Source organism: Telopea speciosissima, chromosome 11 (genome assembly GCF_018873765.1).
Source record: "Telopea speciosissima isolate NSW1024214 ecotype Mountain lineage chromosome 11, Tspe_v1, whole genome shotgun sequence".
Taxonomy (NCBI): domain Eukaryota; kingdom Viridiplantae; phylum Streptophyta; class Magnoliopsida; order Proteales; family Proteaceae; genus Telopea; species Telopea speciosissima.
In genome coordinates, this window is record NC_057926.1 from 33,734,664 (window position 1) to 33,753,870 (window position 19,207).

The following is a 19,207-nucleotide window of genomic DNA, read 5'->3' on the forward strand; positions in this document are numbered from 1 at the left end:
ATGGCTTTAATAATAAAATAAAGGAAAGAGAACAACACCTGATCGTGCAGAGCATGCCGCCCTTGCACCCTAACACAGGGGCATGGGAAATGACCATCGTACACCCTTGAATCCCGAAATTGACCAAGGGTGCAGCGGTCATTTCGTGCGCTCTTGTGTTAGGGCCCAGGAGTGGTGTGTAGCGTGATCGGGTGTCATTCTCTCCCATAAAGTAAATACATTTTCTAAATTTACTACTACAAAAAGTGTTCTTTTTAGTTTTTGAAATTTAAAAAATTACTTCCGCTTATTAACTAAAAGAAAAAAAAAAAAAAATTACTGCCGCTTAAAATTGCATACAATGACAATAGCTAATACCACTACATATCAAAAGCTATACCACATGTAGGATCAAATTTTCGAGGAAAAAAAAAACCCCACTGGTAAAGGATGTAGAGGAGATTTTCTTTTACCTTTGGCGGTGAAAGCCATGTTTCCTTATAGTGTACATTACTTGCACTTATTCTTAACAAACTAAATGATGACTACCGATATAACAAACCACAAAAGATTTAGAGATTGACATAAAAACCAAATGAATGTCTTCAATAATTGGATGCATTTTCCCATCAGCCTTCTAAGAGTTTGGAAACTAGAAATTGCCAACATATCTCACTTCAAACTTCAAAGAGCAACAACACACATGAGAGAGAGAGAGAGAGAGAGAGAGAGAGAGAGAGAGGTCTTACGTCATTGAATGCAAAATCTCAACAATAACCGCAAGTCCACCCACTTCCTGATAAAGAAACATAAAAACAAAAAAAGAAAAAAGAAAAAAAAAGAACATAGGTTAGAATAGAGCAAGGAGGCTCCACAGTCAAAACTGTGTAAACCACTTATATCTCCAGTGCAGCGTAGGGTAAAATTGCCTGCATTATTGCATTAGAATAGAGCAAGGAGGTTCAACTTACCTCCATTTTACCGGCAGACATTTGGCGGGGTTGCCATCACTCTTCCCAATAATAACCTTTTTTAACGATGACATTTATGAGGAGCTCCTCGGGGCTGTAGTGGGCTTTACAGTCTGGATCTAATATTAGATGTTGGAGTGAAGACAGGTTTCTCAACCCCTTGGGTAGCGATTTACAATCATCGATATAAAGGCGATTAAGATATGGAGGTAGATTATCTGTCTCATCTAGAAACTGAACCAACCCTTCCATCTTTTTCCCAAGACAAAGATTTTTGAGTGAGGTGAGTCTGCTTAGTCCTCCTCCTGCATGAGTAGGCAACATCCAGAGCTCTGGACACCTCCTGAAATGTAATTCACATAGTCTCGGACTTGACAGAAGCGGCTGTGGTAGTATCCTCAGTTCTGGACAGTCTTCAATGTATAGATTTCGGAGGCTAGGGAATTCATCAGCACTTTCCTCCCCTCTACAGCTGCTAGACGACCACTCTTCCAACTTCTTCATGTCTCTTAAGAATAGATTTTCCAATAGGGGTAGCTCCCCAATCGGAGGGAGGCCTTGACATTCATTGCAGACGGAGAGTTCCAGAGTGACTAGCTTGTTGTAGCTTGGCAAATCGATCATCAACCATCTTGGAAATGTTAACCCACTGTATTTGTAGATACCTAAACTCCTCAGCTGATCAGGGTGAGGTTGTAAACTTTCTAAAACCTCAACATCTTTATCACCACGTTCATCCCAGCCACCAAAATTCTAACTCATCAATTTTGGGCTTACTCATCAAATCAGCTTCCCGAGCATCTAGAGGATCAATCACATTCTGTAGTGACCTAATTGAAAGTGCGCCCTCAAGCTGCCTCAACTCCTTCAGCTCTCTTATCCCACGACCATCATCATCTTTCGAGACAGAAAACCTTGATCGACAATGTCTTGGGACTACTTAATCTCCCAATTCCTTGTGGCATGGAAAGTAATTTACGGCACCCATAAAGGTCTAGATGCTGGAGATTGCGTAGATACTTCATGCCTCTAGGTAACTCACGTATTTCGGCATAACTATAGAGTATCAGTGATAGTAGATTGAAAAGATCGCACAATGACTCAGGTAGTCCCTTTATTAAACTACACCATGAGAGGTTAATATAGTGTAGGCATTTCAAATCGCCAATATTGTCCGAAAGCATCTTAATTTGATAACCATATAAATCTAAGACACGTAAGTATCTCAATCCTCCAAAAGATTCAATATGGTAATCACCCCTAAAACAATTATAACGACCAAGGCATATCTATGTGGATATATAACCTCTTCTTGTGATCAAGATGATCTTTTATGGAATTTAGACAACACATTGACGAATAACGGGTCTCTTTGGAGCTATGGCTTGATTTTCGGTAGTCAAATCTACCATACACATCTCCTGAAACTGCTTCTGCTAAATCATGTATAAGGTCATGCATTACAAATCTATACATATATCCATTGTAGTGCTGAAAGAAAGATCTCTGCAGTAATTCATCAAAATATTGGGCACCGGCTTTGTCCGTTCGAATAAAACCTTCTGCGCTCCATAGTTGGATGAGACGTTGCTTCTGGAATATATAACCTTGAGGAAATACAGAGTAATAAGCAAAACACTGTGATACATCCAAGATTCACCGAACCAGTCAGCGGCTGCCACGTGTCACAAAGCGACCTTCTCCAGAACCAAGGAGAACCAACCGGGGGTCCCATCGGGGCGCGGCCTGCACCCAGGTGCTAGCCTCACCCAGGCACTGCCTCACCTAGGCGTGGCCTCACCCAGGCGCAGCCTCACACTCAGGCGCGGCCTCTCACCTAGGCGCGGCCTCACCCAGGCGTGGCCTCACCTAGTGTTATACCCATACCCCGGGAGTATAATTAATTATTATTTCTCCCTCATGACGTGTAGATACTGCTGCCTTGTATGCTGGTGACCTATTCTTGATGATGGTCAAACCCAGATACAAATTATTGACCATGATACGAGTTTGCCTATGGAGAAAACTATTCGGGGTCATGGGTGACACACCATGACAGCTGAGAGGTAAGTTTTAGCCCTTAATTTTATTTATTTACTCTTTCCTTCGATGTTCTCGAAGTGCGGGTCAAGGTTTGAACCGTCCGAGCTATTTTAATGGTGTAGGGAATATTCTATTTGTGGATCCCACTTATTTAAGGGAGCTTGTGATGGGCTTATAATCCCATGGTGGATGGACCCATCCCCAAGTGGGTTCTTTTCTATTTGAAACCTTTGGGCAGGCCCATTTAACTCGATTTGACCCAAAGATGGGTTAACCCATTCCTTTACCCTAAATAAGACCATGGGTCGACCCATTACCTTTTGATCCATTTGACTTAAAAGATCCAAGGCCCATTTTTACAAATAAGTCTAAAGGGGGAGAGAGCACTCATCCCTCATTACTTCTCCACCAAGCCTAAAACGTAGAGGAGAGAAAGAGGAAGGGGAGAAAGGAGAAGAGGTGTGGAGGAGCTTGAAAGGGGGCTTGAGGATCTTGCTTCTTGGAGCCTCAAAGTGGAGTATCACTTCCTTGAGGTAGGTAAGCCATTATGGCTCTCTCCCTTCTTTTATTTTGAATTTGGGGTTAGGAGATGGGAGAGAATCGATCTAAGGTTTACTTTGGAACCCAAAAATCGATGGAAACTCATGGCCTTGATTTTGTGGAGCTATTTGACTCCATTGGCTAACCCCAAAGCTTCCAATCCCATCCCGATCGATAGACATAGGGTTCCTACCCTATTATGCCCTAAATGAAATTCTCCTTGCTTTCCTTTATTAAATCCATGGGTTGCATAGGCTTAATGGGGTCTTAGGACCCTAATGTGCCAAGGAGAAAGCCCTCTTGGTGATTCCTTTCCTCCAATCTACTTAGAAATGGAAGCTTTGGTGAAGAATCCTTTGATTTTGGGGTTTGGAGACACGCGATTTTACCTGCGGTTTCAAGACCTACGAGAAACCGCTCCTGCAACCACCCTGAGACCATCTCTTAAGAAGCTCTCTATTGAAGTCGATTTTACCTGCGGTTTCACATCTGAGGTAAAACAACACGTAAAACCGCACCTAGTAGAACCCTTTCTAAGCCCCTTTTAAGGGTGGTTTTACATATGATTTTAGTTTTGGGCATGAAACCACCCATAAAACCACCCTACCTTTAAAATCTACACCTTAGGTAATTTGTGGGGGGACCTTTTGGGAACCCTCCCCTTTGACATAATTAACCCTATTCTCACTCTTTCATTAGGGTAAATCTTCCATTCTTGCAACGTGCTACTTAACCGCGACGGCAACTTATAACTACGGGACAAAACACATAAAGTGAGTGGGTTTGGTTGTTTGGGCTTGATATTATTATTTCATTGTATATTATATCATCATTATAAATTATTAAGCATACTTGTGCATATTGCATACTTTTATATATGAATGTTATGATATTAATTGGAGATGCTTTACTTTGATGGGTCTCGGTGCCGGTGGGTGCCGGTGTCGGAACCCCGGATACTATATACATTTATGAAGTAATTATGTTGAATGTCATATTGAACTGTATGCGCCGTGCCGTGCTGGTAACCGGGCACTAAACCAGATGAAAAGTTGATGCGCCCAGATTACCTCTTGGGACGATAGGACTTGCATGTAGTATATCTGCGGCTAAGATTTTACACCCTTATGCTACGACCCTTACCAATAGGGGTTTAGGTGTTGGGTAATCAGTACACTGGATTCTGTGGAGGTGGGAGAGGCCAATCATAGTAGTATTGGTTATCAGGGGTCTGCCACTGAGTGGTCTTGGAGGCTTCGATCGGCGTAGGTCTCAGGTGACAATTGAGGTTTCATTGTGGCGATAAGTTAAATGACCCACAGTGTCTCCCGAGTTGTCACAGTAGCATATACCTCTGACTTAGTTGTGATGTTAGGTGGAAAATTTATTTAACATATGCATGCATCATTGGACTATGTGAATTGTGTGTTTGTGCATCCCCATCCCCTCACTGGCTTAGTGGAGCTAACCCCCTCGTGTACACAATTTTTAGATTATGATGCAGGTACGGAGGAGCCGGAAGTTGTGTTAGAGGAACATGGCAACGGGTGTCCTTGTGACGATTGTGCCTACGGGCCGTGAGGATTCTAGGGACTTATTCCCCTTTTGTTTATTTTAGGGCGTAGGCCCATGTATTAACATTTACTGTTATACCCTTGTTGATAGTTATTAGATGGTAATGGAAAATTGATTAATTATAGTATTTATCATCTAGGCTTTGATCATCTTATAACTATTTGATTTTATACGCTTCTGCAAAACTATTGATCTTTTGGAATGTAATATTCCCCTTTTCGCACTCTGATATTATATTGTTTTAATATTGGTTATGACTGTGTGCTGGGACACTGTGTCAGTGATCCTGGCAGATTAGTAGGATGGGGTGTGACACCTAGGCACCGGCCTCACCCAGGCACGGCCTCACCTAGGCGCGGCCTCACCCAGGCATGGCCTCACACCCAGGAGCGGCCTCTCACCTAGGCGAGGCCTCACCCAGGCACGGCCTCACCCAGGCATGGCCTCACACCCAGGCGTGACATGTTGGATGCAGACGTGATGTACACGGACATCGAGGCCGCTCATCTATGACCCAATCGTGTCACTACAGACTTATGCTACCACTAGGACTCTGGGCCACCGCTTAGAGGTCACGTCACCCAGACGGATTCAAGCACCATTGACGTTATCATCACACGCGAGTATCTATCTGCCAAGGATCTTGATACCACCAGGACACTCCCTCCCGCGGGGAGATGACCAATCAGGATAGAGCCCTACTACTCAGGGCCTCTATCCACTCAACGACACAATCGCCATCAAACTGGGACTCTCCACACCGCCATACACTACTATAAAAGGAAAGGTACACCACCCTCAGAGGGACATCTAAACTCATATTGAATAATCACTATTCATCTATTTGCTCAGGAGATCTAACTTTGGCATCAGAGAGCCCTAGGCCGGAACCACACCGGTTCTCTCTATTGACCCCTTGGTCCACTTGTAGGTGACGGCACTCGCAGGACCGCTCGATGATTTCTTGATGCAACAGATTGGCGTCTTCTGCGGGAATGACGCTAGCCATTACAACTATTAGCTCACTTTCATATACATTCAATGGCACGAAGGAAGATTACCACCACCCAACAACGGAGCAAGGAATGGATCGCCACCCCCAGAGTGCTCTCGCCGCAGAGCTAATGACTAGGACCATGTCCCTCTGGAGGAAGAGATCCCCCTTAATGACCAATTTATGGTAGACAAGCCCAATAATGACGAGGCAGACGATGTGGTGGTGGAGGTGATACCTGACCCCAATGGTCCAGCCACTGTGGATCAGATCAACGACCTGCAGTGACAAATCCTCGATGAACAACGACTCTTTCGAGAATACTTGACATAGCGTGCGACGTCTCACCGTCAAAGGACATCGTCATCAGCAAGGGTGGAGTCCGTACCTCGACAAGAGCCAAACCCTAGGAGATCATCTCCCAGGGGCGTGGGATCAGAGAGACTTGGGCAACGGGCAACCCCCACTCCGCAGCGTGGGGAGCATTCCCAGCATCCTAGGAGAACAAGAGACCTCTCGCCACGATCAGAACGTGGGAGGCCAACACCCAGGGCGAGGGTGCCTAGCCCATAGAGATCGGTTCGGAGGTCTGTGTTTGACGGACGACTTGAAGAAGGTCACATACCATGATGAAGCCAAACCTACAGAGAGGAAAGCCCCTCACCTTCGCGACAGGGTTCATCACGGCGTGACCATTCACCATCCCGCCAACACTCAAGGTGGGAGGGGACATCCAGGAGAGAGCGTGAATGAGGTCGCAGCGAAGGTCCTGCCAGGCGTGAGGGACAGACATGGGATGAGGAGCTCGATCGAAGACTCCGCGACCTGGATGAGAAGCTGGAAGGACTGAAGAAGCAGACCAAAGGTGAGACACATTCCACACCTGGATAACACCCATTCTCGACAGAGATCATGTCAGCCATGCTACCTTTCAGGTTTGAACTACCCACCTTTGAACTTTACAGTGGTACCACTGACCCTAATGACCACATCAACTACTTTAATGGCATGATGACCCTGTATGGTGGGTCGGGCGTGGTCTCCTGTCGGGCATTCCCTGCATCCCTTAAGGGAGCAGCCACATCATGGTTCTCCAGGCTACGACCGAGATCCATATGCTCATTCGCGGAGCTATGCGAATAATTTGTCACCCGTTTCTAGAGCAGTGTCAAACAGAAGAAGACCACCGTCAACCTACTGAAGGTGGTACAGAACCCTGGGGAATCTCTCAGGGAGTATGTTAGCAGGTTCACCAAGGAGTCCCTGGAGGTTCGAGACTTGGACGACCAGGCACAGCATGCAGCCCTAGTAGGGGGTATCAGGGACCTGGACCTGATTAAGGACCTGGCACGTCATAAGACCAGGACTATGAAAGAGCTCCTGGAGCGGTGTAACGAGTTTGTAAACATTGCTGAGGTACTACAAGCTAGAATGAAGATAATCGAGGCCAAGCCGCAGGACAACAAGAGGTTAGCACCTGATGACCGCAAAGAAGGTAAGAGGTCGAGGATAGAGCGTCGACAAGAGAAGGGCGACCGCCCATCTGGGAGGACAGACCATCGCCAGGAGAGAAGTGAGAGGGCAAGCACCCCTGAGTTCACACCACTGAACACCACCAGGTCCCAGATACTTATGCAGATCTAAGACTGTGACCTACTCCATTGGCCACGGCCCATGCTAGCAGGACCAGAGAAGCGAAACCCTAACAAGTACTGTCTCTTCCACAAAGAGAATGGGCACGACACAGAGGAGTGCTATCAATTGAAGAGAGAGATAGAACAACTTGTAAGAGCAGGAAGCTTGAACAAGTATGTGAAGGGGAGACGTGACAATCGCTCAGGCCAAGGAGACAGAGGTCGTGAAGGAGATAGAGTGGAACCGAGACGAGAAGAAAGAAGAACAGATCGAGAGAGAGACAGCCTAGAAGAGCGGAGAGATGCATCAGAACCTAGTGGCACCTAGGGACCTCCTATCCTCACCATACTGGGAGGACCGGGGCAAGAGTCCACCAGAAAAGCTAAAGCCCATGCCAGGTTCATGGGAGTGGCAGAGAAGCCAAGCAAGATAGCCAAGACCGAGGCGGTGATCTCCTTCTTGGATGAAGACCTGGAAGGACTAAACTTTCCACATGAGGATGCCCTGGTAGTACAGATGGAGGTAGCCAACTGACCTGTACACAGGGTATTGATAGACACAGGGGCGTCTGTTGACGTACTCTCCTTGGACGCCTATCGACAGTTCGGGTTCGGGGACGATCAGCTCAAACCAGAGCCCACGTACCTCCATAGATTCTCAGGTGCCACCGCCTCCATCAGAGGTACCATAGAACTACCCATCACCTTTTGGGTACACCCTCGATAAGTGATTATCATGGTTGTCAAGTCCGTGGTGTCCTTCAACGGCCTCCTAGGGCGACCATCTCTGACAGCCCTTAGAGGAGTCATATCGCCACTCCACCTGAAGATGAAGTTCCCCACCGAGAATGGGGTAGGCGAAGTCCGAGGAGATCAGAAGAAAGCAAAGGAGTGCTACGCTACCTTCATGAAAAAGAACAATGGTAACACCCGCGGAATGGCACCCTGCCTAGAGAACATGGTTAGTGACCAGAGAGATGAATTGACAGAGAGAAGAGGAAGACTAGTAGAAGACCTCATCCTATGGCCCCTCAGCTGGGACGACCCCTCCAAGGTCGTACAGGTTGGCTCGCTACTAAGCAAGGAATAGAAAGAAGGGCTTGGACACCTCCTCCAAGCGAACATGGATGTCTTTGCATGGTCGACCTCCGACATGCCTGGAATACCACGTTCCATAGCAGAGCACCGACTACATGTCGACCCAACTAGGAAGCCCATTCAATAGAAGCGGCGTAACTTCGCCCTAGACCGACAAGCAGCAATCAAGGAAGAGGTCAAGAAGTTGAGCCAGTCAGGGTTCATCAGAAAGGAGAAGTTCCCAACCTGGCTCGCAAACGTGGTTATGGTGCCAAAGCCAAGTGGGAAGTGGAGGATGTGTGTTGACTACACCGACCTGAACAAGGCGTGCCCAAAAGATGAGTACCCACTGCCCAGGATCGACCTACTGATTGACGCCACCGTCGGCCATGAGATGCTGAGTTTCATAGATGCCTACTCCGGGTACAACCAGATCCTCATGCATGAGGGTGATGAGTCTTACACCGTATTCCAGAAGGATAAAGAGAACTACTACTACAGCATCATGCCGTTCGGGTTGAAGAATACAGGGGCCACCTATCAGAGGATGGTAAACAAGATGTTCGAGGGTTGTCGCCCTTTTAGGTTCGTGTCACGATCAGGTGATAAGTGCCTACCATTCTTCAAAACATTGAAGAACCTCCGAAGCCCTAAAGATTTCACATGGACAGAAGAGTGCCAGAAGGCATTCGAAGAATTAAAGGAGTACCTAGAGAGCCCACCACTGCTTGGGCGACCAGAACCTAACGAAGAATTGTAGCTCTACCTGGCTCCCACCCCTGTCGCGGTCAGCGTAGTACTGCTAAAGGAAGAAGACAAAGTATAGAGGCCTATCTACTACGTCAGCCATGTTCTGATCAATGCAGAGACCAGGTACACTAGGATCAAGAAGGTAGGTTATGCATTCGTAATCGCAGCTAGGAAGCTACGACCATACTTCCAAGCCCATACCATCATAGTCCTCACAGACCTACCTCTGAAGAAGATACTCCACAAGCCAGACATCTCCGGAAGATTGATAGCATGGGCTGTGGAGTTAAGTGAGCATGACATCAGGTTCCAACTAAGGACAGCCATCAAAGGCCAGACTCTTATAGATTTTATTGCAAAGTGTACCCTGTCCGAGATCGAACCAGAGATAGGGGAGCCCGAGGAGAAGGATCATGGATCGTGGGACATGTTCGTGGATGGGTCGAGTAACGTGGCGGGAACCGGCGCTGGCCTCATATTAACCAGCCCCGAAGGATTCTGTATCCAATATGCTCTCCGATTCACCTTCCAATCATCCAATAATGAAGCAGAATACAAAGCACTACTAGCTGGACTCCGGGTGGCCAGAGCCATCAAAGTCACACACCTATCCACCCGGAGTGACTCCCAGCTTGTGGTGAATCAGGTGAATGGAGAGTACGAGGCGAAAGATGATAGGATGGCATCATATCTAGCACGTGCTCAAGCATTGATCGAGGGTTTCATGAAGTTCGAGATGGTTCGAGTTCCCAGGGACGAGAACGCCGCCGTCGACACCCTATCCAGGCTAGCCAATGAAGAACTCCAAAATTTGGCTAGTGCAGTCTATGTTGAGATCCTGCATGAGCCAACGTATAAGGAAAAGCAGGTTAACGAAATTAAGGAGAGACCTAGCTGGATGGACCCTCTATTCAACTACCTCCAGAACGACGTCTTACCAAAAGACAAGGTCGAGGTAAGGAAGATCAGGATGAGAGCTATAAAGTACACCGTCCTAAACGGGGTACTATACAAGCGGGAGGCAACAACACCACTACTCCGGTGCCTAGGACCCAAGGGGGCAGAGTAGGCCCTAGCAGAAGTCCATGAGGGGATATGTGGAAGCCACATGGGGGGAAGAGCCCTAGCCTACAAAATCCTCCGCCAGGGACTATACTGACCACAAATGCAAGAGGAGGCCATCCAATATGCCAAGAAATGCGAGCAATGTCAGTTGTTCGCCCCAGTACCCCATCTACCCGCCACCAAGCTGACATCAATCCTCAACCCCATACCTTTTGCCATGTGGGGGCTGGACATCTTAGGAAACTTCACCGCAGCATCGAGAAATAGAAAGTACCTAGTCGTTGCGATTGACTACTTCACCAAGTGGGTTGAAGCTAAACCCTTGGCCAAGATAATAGAGATAGAGATGGAGAAGTTCGTCCGCGATGACGTCATCTACAGGTTTGGGGTACCACAGATCCTTATCTCAGATAACGGCAAACAATTCAACAACCCCAAATTCCAGGCATTCTGTCACAGCTACAACATCGACTATCGGCCTGTATCGGTAGCATACCCACAGGCTAATGGTCAGGTGGAGGTCACCAACAGAACACTACTGGAAGGAGTCAAGAAAAGGCTAAAGGGAGCCAAAGGGAAATGGGTTGAAGAGCTACCAAGCGTTCTGTGGGTGTACCAAACTACAGTACGGATACCCACAAGAGAGAGCCCATTCCGCCTAGCACATGGCACTGAAGCATTGGCGCCAGTAGGGGTCTGCGACATGTCCCATAGGGTTTTGTACTCCAACGAACGTACCTATATCGATGGACTACGAGCGAACCTAGATTTTATAGATGAGGTCCGTGAGAGAGCACTACTAAGGAACGTTGCCTACCAACAACGTACTGCCAGGTACTATAATGCCAAGGTTAAGGAAATGCTATTCCACCAGGGAGATCTAGTCCTAAGGAGCGCAAGTACATCACAGCCACAGAAGGTAGGAAAGCTGTCAGCCAACTGGGAAGGACCTTACATAGTCTCCAAGAAGATACGACCAGCGACCTACCACTTGAAGACTCCGGGGGGCAAGAAGGTAGACCGCACCTGGAACTCACTACACTTGAAGAAGTACTATCAGTAGAAGTAACAACAGCGGAGTTTGGCACCACCAACAGTAGCAGTAGATGGCCTTACAGTTTCAAGGATAAATTGAAATTTTTTTTGGGAATACTCGGGTTCTTCTACTACTCAATCGAGGCTTTATGCCTAAGGCGTTATGCCACTAAGGTCCACGGACCACCGAGATAAGACATCCGAGGCTTTATGCCACCTCTAAGGCTCTATGCCTAAGGCGTTATGCCACCCCCGAGGCTTCATGGCTAAGGCTTTATGCCACCATTGAGGCTCCATGCCTAAGGCATTATGCCACCCTCGAGGCTTCATGCCTAAGGCTTTATGCCACCTCTGAGGCTTTATGCCTAAGGCTTTATGCCACTCCCGAGGCTTCATGCATAAAGCTTTATGCCACCACTGAGGCTCCATGCCTAAGGGGTTATGCCACCCCCGAGGCTTCATGCCTAAGGCTTTATGCCACCTCTGAGGCTTCATGCCTAAGGTTTTATACCACCACTGAGGCTCTATGCCTAAGATGTTATGCCACCACTAAGGCTTTATGCCTAAGGCGTTATGCCACCCCCGAGGCTTCATGTCTAAGGCTTTATGCCACCACTGAGGCTCCATGCCTAAGGCGTTATGCCACCCCCGAGGCTTCATGCCTAAAGCTTTATGCCACCTCTGAGGCTTCATGCCTAAGGTTTTATGTCACCACTGAGGCTCTATGCCTAAGGCTTTATGCCACTTCTGAGGCTTCATGCCTAAGGCTTTATGTCACCACTGAGGCTCTATGCCTAAGGCGTTATGCCACCCCTGAGGCTTCATGCCTAAGGCTTTATGCTACCACTGAGGCTTTATGCCTAAGGCTTTATGCCACCTCTGAGGCTTCATGCCTAAGGCTTTATGCCACCATTGAGGCTTTATGTCACCACTGAGGTTCTGTGCCTAAGACGTTATGCCACCATTGAGGCTTCATGCCCAAGGCATTATGTCACCATTGAGGCTTTATGCCTAAGGCATTATGCCACCACCGAGGCTTTATGCCCAAGGCATTATGCCACTACCAAGGCTCTATACTTAAGGCGTTATGCCACTAAGGTCCGGGGACCACCGAGACAAGGCATCCCTATGGACCACCAACTACATGAGATTGCATAGATAGCGACAAGGATCAAATCATATCAACATCTAAAGAAAGAGTCAAGTACATACAAAAGACAAAAAGCAAGCATCACAATCCAAAAGTTATCATCCAAAAAGTCAACATCCAGAAAGAACATCTATAAAATCAGGGGGCATCTAGTGGAGGAGCAGCCTCTGATCCAGAAGGAGAAATCATATCAGCCTCAGCCGGACGAGCAACACTCTCCTCTGGTAAGATCGTACCCTCCTCTGTCACCACAACATCATCCTCAGGAGAGACATGAGCCACTACAGCAGTCTCAGGTAGCAGCGTAGTGACCTCGGGGAACCTTGAGAAGTCATAATCAGGGGTCTTCTCCAGAATGTGAACCGCCAAGTTCGAGGAAGTCAAGACGCTAGGAATGAGAGCCAACTTACTCCTAGGGTCACCAACAGAAATAGAAGCTCTGGACGCCCTAGGACCCCTAATAGGGGTGGAATCTCCAGAAACCTCCTCCTCCCCTTCACTAGCAACAGGGGAAGGCAAAGAAGAAGAAGTATCCACGGGGGAAGACGACCCCAAAGAAAACTCCTCAAGGGATCCAACCATGACCGTAGTCGGATTAGAGTCATTAGGTGATGACATGGACAAATAATGAAGTAGACTAGCTACTTGCTCAGAGCAACGATCTCCCAGACAAGAAGCTAGTAAGAAAAATGAAATGAAGACCACCTGCAAAGTATAAACAGCAGATCCATCACAGACAAGAAGAAGGAGAGTGGAGAAGCATGAGGGTCCATCGCACCCACGGGAGCGGCCTCACACCCGTAGGCGCGGCCTCACGCCCATAGGCGCGGCCACTTTAGGAGCGGCCTCACACCCGCAGGCGCGGCCTCACACCCATAGGCGCGGCCACCCCAGGCGAGGCCTCACGCCCGCAAGCACGGCCACCCTAGGCGCGGCCCTGCATCAAAAAAAAAAAAAAGAAGGTGTTGAACTTACCTTAAGGAGAAGGCAATCGCGCGGGGGGAGCAGACACAAGAAGACGCGACCACACCACGAGCACGATCAAGTGACAGAGACCACCAAATGCAAGGCACTCAAGCCAAGCACCACTCAAGCCTTCCAAGTAAGTAAGGCACCAAGTGAGCACAAGGCATGCACAGGGACCCAAAACCAAAGGAAGGAAAACCAAAAAGTTGACACTAGTCTAGGTGACCCAAGGACAAGCACATGGTGGACACCAAAAAGAGGACAAAAGACAAAAGTGCAATGCAAAGGAGAAATTCAAGAAAAACAAAAAGTGGGAGATAAAAAGTAAGAAAGAGAAATGATGAGGAAAAATGAGAAGTGAAAAAAGAGAAGGTGAAGAAGAGGGACATATATCTACAAAAAACAAAGCAAAAAAGAAGAAGGAAAAGTGTAGGAGGAAAGGTTTGAACCTCCAACCTCTCCTACCTCATTAACAGATTTACAGGCAAGCCCCACAAAGAAAGTTAATTCGCAGCGGACCCCTCACTATATAAAGGCATCTACTCTCTTGGACATCCTATCTCAAGAGAGTAGGGGCAAATGATACATCCAAGATTCACTGAACTAGTCAGCAGCTGCCACGTGTCACAAAGCGACCCTCTCCAGAACCAAGGAGAACCAATAGGGGGTCCCACCCGGGAGCGGCCCACACCTAGGCGCGGCCTGCACCCAGGCGCTGGCCTCACCCAGGCGCGCCTCACCCAGGCGTTGCCTCACCTAAGCTCGGCCTCACCCAGGCGCGGCCTCACACTCAGGCGCGGCCTCTCACCTAGGCGTGGCCTCACCCAGGCGCGGCCTCTCACCTAGGCACGGCCTCACCCAGGCTTGGCCTCACACCCAGGAGCGGCATCGTGGACGCAGACGTGATGTACACGGACACCGACGCCGCTCATCTATGACCCAATCATGTCACTACAGACTTATGCCACCACCAGGACTCTGGGCCACCGCTTAGAGGTCACGTCACCTAGACGGATTCAAGCACCATTGACGTTATCACCACACGCAAGTATCTATCCGCCAAGGATCTTGATACCACCAGGACACTCCCTCCCGCGGGGAGATGACCAATCAGGATAGAGCCCTACTACCCAGGGCCTCTATCCACTCAACGGCATAGTCGCCATCAAATTGGGACTCTCCACACCGTCATACACTATTATAAAAGGAAAGGTACACCACCCTCAGAGGGACATCTAAACTCATATTGAATAATCACTATTCATCTGTTTGCTCAGGAGATCTAACTTTGGCATCGGAGAGCCCTAGGCCGGAACCACACCGGTTCTCTCTGTTGATCCCTTGGTTTACTTGCAGGTGACGGCACTCGTAGGACCGCTCGACGATTTCTTGACGCAACACACTGCTTCAAATGTGTGGGAAGAAAATAATAGCTTAGACTTAGTGCAGCTGGCAAATCTTTGCTCTCTTCTAAATCCCACAAGGAACTATTCAAGACTTCTTCCCATTGGTTTAAATCTGAACTAGAAGATGAACTTAAAAGACCTGCAACCGTACTTGCTGCCAAGGGCAATCTCTTGCACTTCCTCGCAATCTTCCTACCCACTTCTTCCAAGCTGGGAGCAATAGAACCATAATTTAAAGATATATGCCTTTCCATTATTAACCAACACTCTTCATCAGATAAAACAAGATCATGTGTATACATGGGTTGCATCATTGATGAAACTCTTTTACTTCGAGTTGTTACAATTATTCTACTTCCTTCCCCTGCCTCCATGAGTGCAACTCTCAGAGGTTCCCAATCCCTCTTCTTTTCAGTCCAAACATCATCTATGATGATTAAAACTCGCTTCCCCCCTAATTCTTTTCTCAACTGGCATTTAAGTGGGTCTAGGTTTCTCAAGTCAGGATTTCTCCCATTCAACGACTCTAGAATTGCAGAGATCAAACTTACAGCATTAAAATCAGTAGAAACACAAACCCAAGCTCTTCTTTCGAAATGTTCCTTCACATCAGGATCATTATAGACAAGCTGGGCTAGAGTTGTCTTGCCTACACCCCCTAATCCAACAATTGCAATAACAAAAACCTGTTTTTGGTTTTCATTTGGATTTGATGACAACAACTTATTTTTTATTGCTTCTACGTCTTCCTTCCTCCCCAAAGTAAGAGATTTATCAACTAGAGAATCACTTTTTGGTCTAGTATCTAAAATATCATCAATTACACCACCACCATGCTGTGATTTCTGATTTCCTGATGACTCACTGACATAGTAACGTTTAACTTCCTTCTCAATCTCTTCTAGTTTCTTTATGAGTTCATCATTTATAAGAGGCCCGATTTCTTGCTTACGTAAAAGACCATCTGCTTTTAAGATAGAGGGGAAGTGCAAACGTACCTTTCCACCTCCATATCTTTCATCTTTTTCGTAACAAGCTTCATAGATGAACTCATCCAATATGTCCTCAGCTCGGTATGCAACTTCTCTGAGATTCCTAAGGCAGTCTTTCACCAAGATATTCCTTGCTTGAGCTTCCTCTGCAAACTTGAGCAATTTTTTAATTTTCCCAAGAACATCTGAGAGTGCACGTAGCTCACTTTGTGCACACCATACCGATCCTAAATCTCTTAATGCTTTTGAGGATAATTTGTCAAGCAAGACTGGTACATGAAGGGATACAATTATGTCTTCAATACTTCCTTCCATGCCTTCTCCCTATAAGAAACCGAACAGAACAACAAAGATCGATGAGTTTATTTTGTTTGTGATGAAAAAAAACAGAAGAAAGAAGAAGAGGCAAGAGAAATTTTAGTCTCGTACCTTCAAGAACAAAGAGAGAATAGAGGAAAGATTCACATAAATCAATATGCTAATAAGTAGATTTCTTTTCCCCCACAACACTCTGTTGTAAACACAAATCCATTTGGTTTGAATGAGAAAGGCTACAACGTTGTTCCAACAAATTTCTTCTCACACCTCTAGATTTTTCAAAGATAAGGGAAAAGCTGTGTGGTTACAAATAGAAGTTGCAACCTCTCTTTTCTGTCCAATGTCAAATGCCCATTTCCTCTAATACATTGGGGGTTAATTTGTCATCTCACTAAAAAAATTAAGACCTAACAACCCAAACCATTGCGGGTATTTATGTATTTTCATATTCAAGTTGAAAAGAGTCACAAGACTCACAACCAATTGTTTGATTTATGTGAACCCAAAAGAGAATTTTCCAGTCTCGTTCATAGTAGATATCGCCAAGAAAGTTGATGTTACAACAATAAAGCCACGGTCCAAGAAAATTGATGTTATAGCAATAAAGCTACTAGCCAATAAAGTTGATGTCACGGTATACATTCAAGTAGTCCATTGTAAGATGTCTATTTCAATTTTTATGAAATTGTCTAGAAAAACAAATTTTAATCAAGAAATTGAAATTGCAATCTGAAACATGGTTTTAGTGTACAGTATTGGATTCGGTATCGGTTACTTGCAAAACCGATATGATACTAATATGGTACCTGCATGAATCGGCTGCATCAGACCAATTTGCTATTGGTTTCCTTTAAAAAAATACAAGATTTTTGATTGTTTTTCTCTTTGTCCTTATCGTGTCACTGATACAATATCATCACAATATCGAGATTGGCCACTAGTAAAACCATTACATATCATCCATATCAGATAATATGGGACCGATACCTCAAACCATGATCTGGAATTTTTTAAGAATAATAAATTTATTTGGTAGTTCAATTTTTGAGAATAGGTTCTATATATTTCTTTGGTAGAAGGTGGTAGTGGTAGTGGTGGCAAGGGTGGGGCAGAGGTAGAGGCCGGGAGGTGTTGGTGGTAGTGGCAATGGTAGTCATGGCAGTGACAGCAACAGCGATGGCAGAAGGGGGTGGTGGTGGTGGGAGTATGGTTGTGATGAGACCATAAAGATAAAAAATTTGGTGTTTAATTTTTAACATGGAATTATTGTTTCCCATCAAATTAATCTTGTGCGAGCAAGAATGAAATTAATCTCAATTTTGAATGAAATTAATTTCAATTTCAAAATTGAAAGAGTTAGTGAACTGTTTCATAATGTCTACTCAATTTGATATCTATTTCACTGAAACAAGGTGCAAAAATCAAACCAAATAATTGTTTTTAAAAAAATCAACCCCTAAAACTGAAATATAAATCATATTAAATTAGGATTTAAATGAGAAATTAATTGAGAATTTCTTAGCCTGATGCATCATTGATTAGTGATGGGGACACATTGTTCACATGGGCCTGCAAAAGTGATGGGAACATATATATAAATTTTTTTTATTTCAAGTGGCTAGAATCGCTTTAGGCTCTTGGTTTGAGAAGAATGCAAACACTACAAAAGCATAGCTTATGCCATTCAATGCATTTGGTGGAGCTGTGGCACCCATGGCATGGGGGACAATCGTGGATTACAGCTACGTATGCATCATTCGCATCCTAAAAGCTAAAGGCAGGCCATAGCGTAATGTTTACATCAAGAAAAAGGGCAAGAGATCGCTCAATTGGGCGATTGGCACTGCTGCCCGGATTGACAGGAGCCGAGTCCATTGGTGGTTGTCTCATCTCTTTCGAGTTTGCAACTTTGAATTTACTCAAAAATTTAGAGAAGATTTTTACCTTATGCATCAGAAACATTTTTCTTTCCCAAGAGGGAGACATTTGCGAGTCTTATCCCTTGATATGGGTTACGACTCCAAATAATATCAACTGTTAGATCAATTGATGGATCCAGCTTTTTATGCTCCATTCAATGGCGCATCATGTTGGGAAGAGATGCGGAATAACCTTCTCACCCATGTGAATCAAAGAAACAAACAAACGAAAAATGGAAACCAAACAAGCAATCACAAACTAAAAGGAATACAAGATTTAACATGGAAAACCCTTCAATGTAAAGGAAAAAACCACGGGACAACTCTGAGAATAATCCACTAAATCAAATAAAAGGATTACAATGATTCAATTCTCAAGTTTATGTCCAAACTTGAGATCCACCACAATATTTGAGAAAAGAAATAACAAACACTTGGAAAGATTACAAGGTTACCTCACACTTTAAAGGAAATGCTATCAAATAACCTTTAAAAGTCACTAATAATTTCTCCCAAAGTTTGGAGAACCCAACCGAGAAAGCAAGTTGCAACTTCGGTTACCCGGCTAAACAAGAGCATGAGATATAGCAAAAACGGTTTCAAGAATGACCCAACTGTGAGAACTAAACCTCCACAAAAATTCTGCACTTCTTATTCTCCAAGAGCTCCAAGAACAAAAAACCTTTTTTTGTCTTCTTCGTCTCAAAAAAGTGAAAAAACAACTTTTTCTCTCCTTAGAAAAAATTCACTTATTCTCTCTCTTCCTTTTTGTTGCAAAGAAAGAAACACCCAT

At 45.7% G+C, this 19,207-nt stretch overlaps 1 protein-coding gene across 1 annotated transcript; it reads right to left on the reverse strand.

Moving 5' to 3' along the window:
• Positions 1-986: 986 nt before the first annotated feature.
• Positions 987-16,492, reverse strand: LOC122644991 (disease resistance protein RGA2-like). Its single transcript, XM_043838346.1, has 4 exons — positions 15,325-16,492; positions 2,257-2,557; positions 1,865-2,006; positions 987-1,703 (listed from the first exon to the last, which is right to left on the reverse strand). The coding sequence occupies exons 1-4, from the start codon at positions 16,490-16,492 to the stop codon at positions 987-989; spliced, it is 2,328 nt and encodes a 775-aa protein (XP_043694281.1).
• Between the last annotated feature and the right edge of the window lie 2,715 nt (positions 16,493-19,207).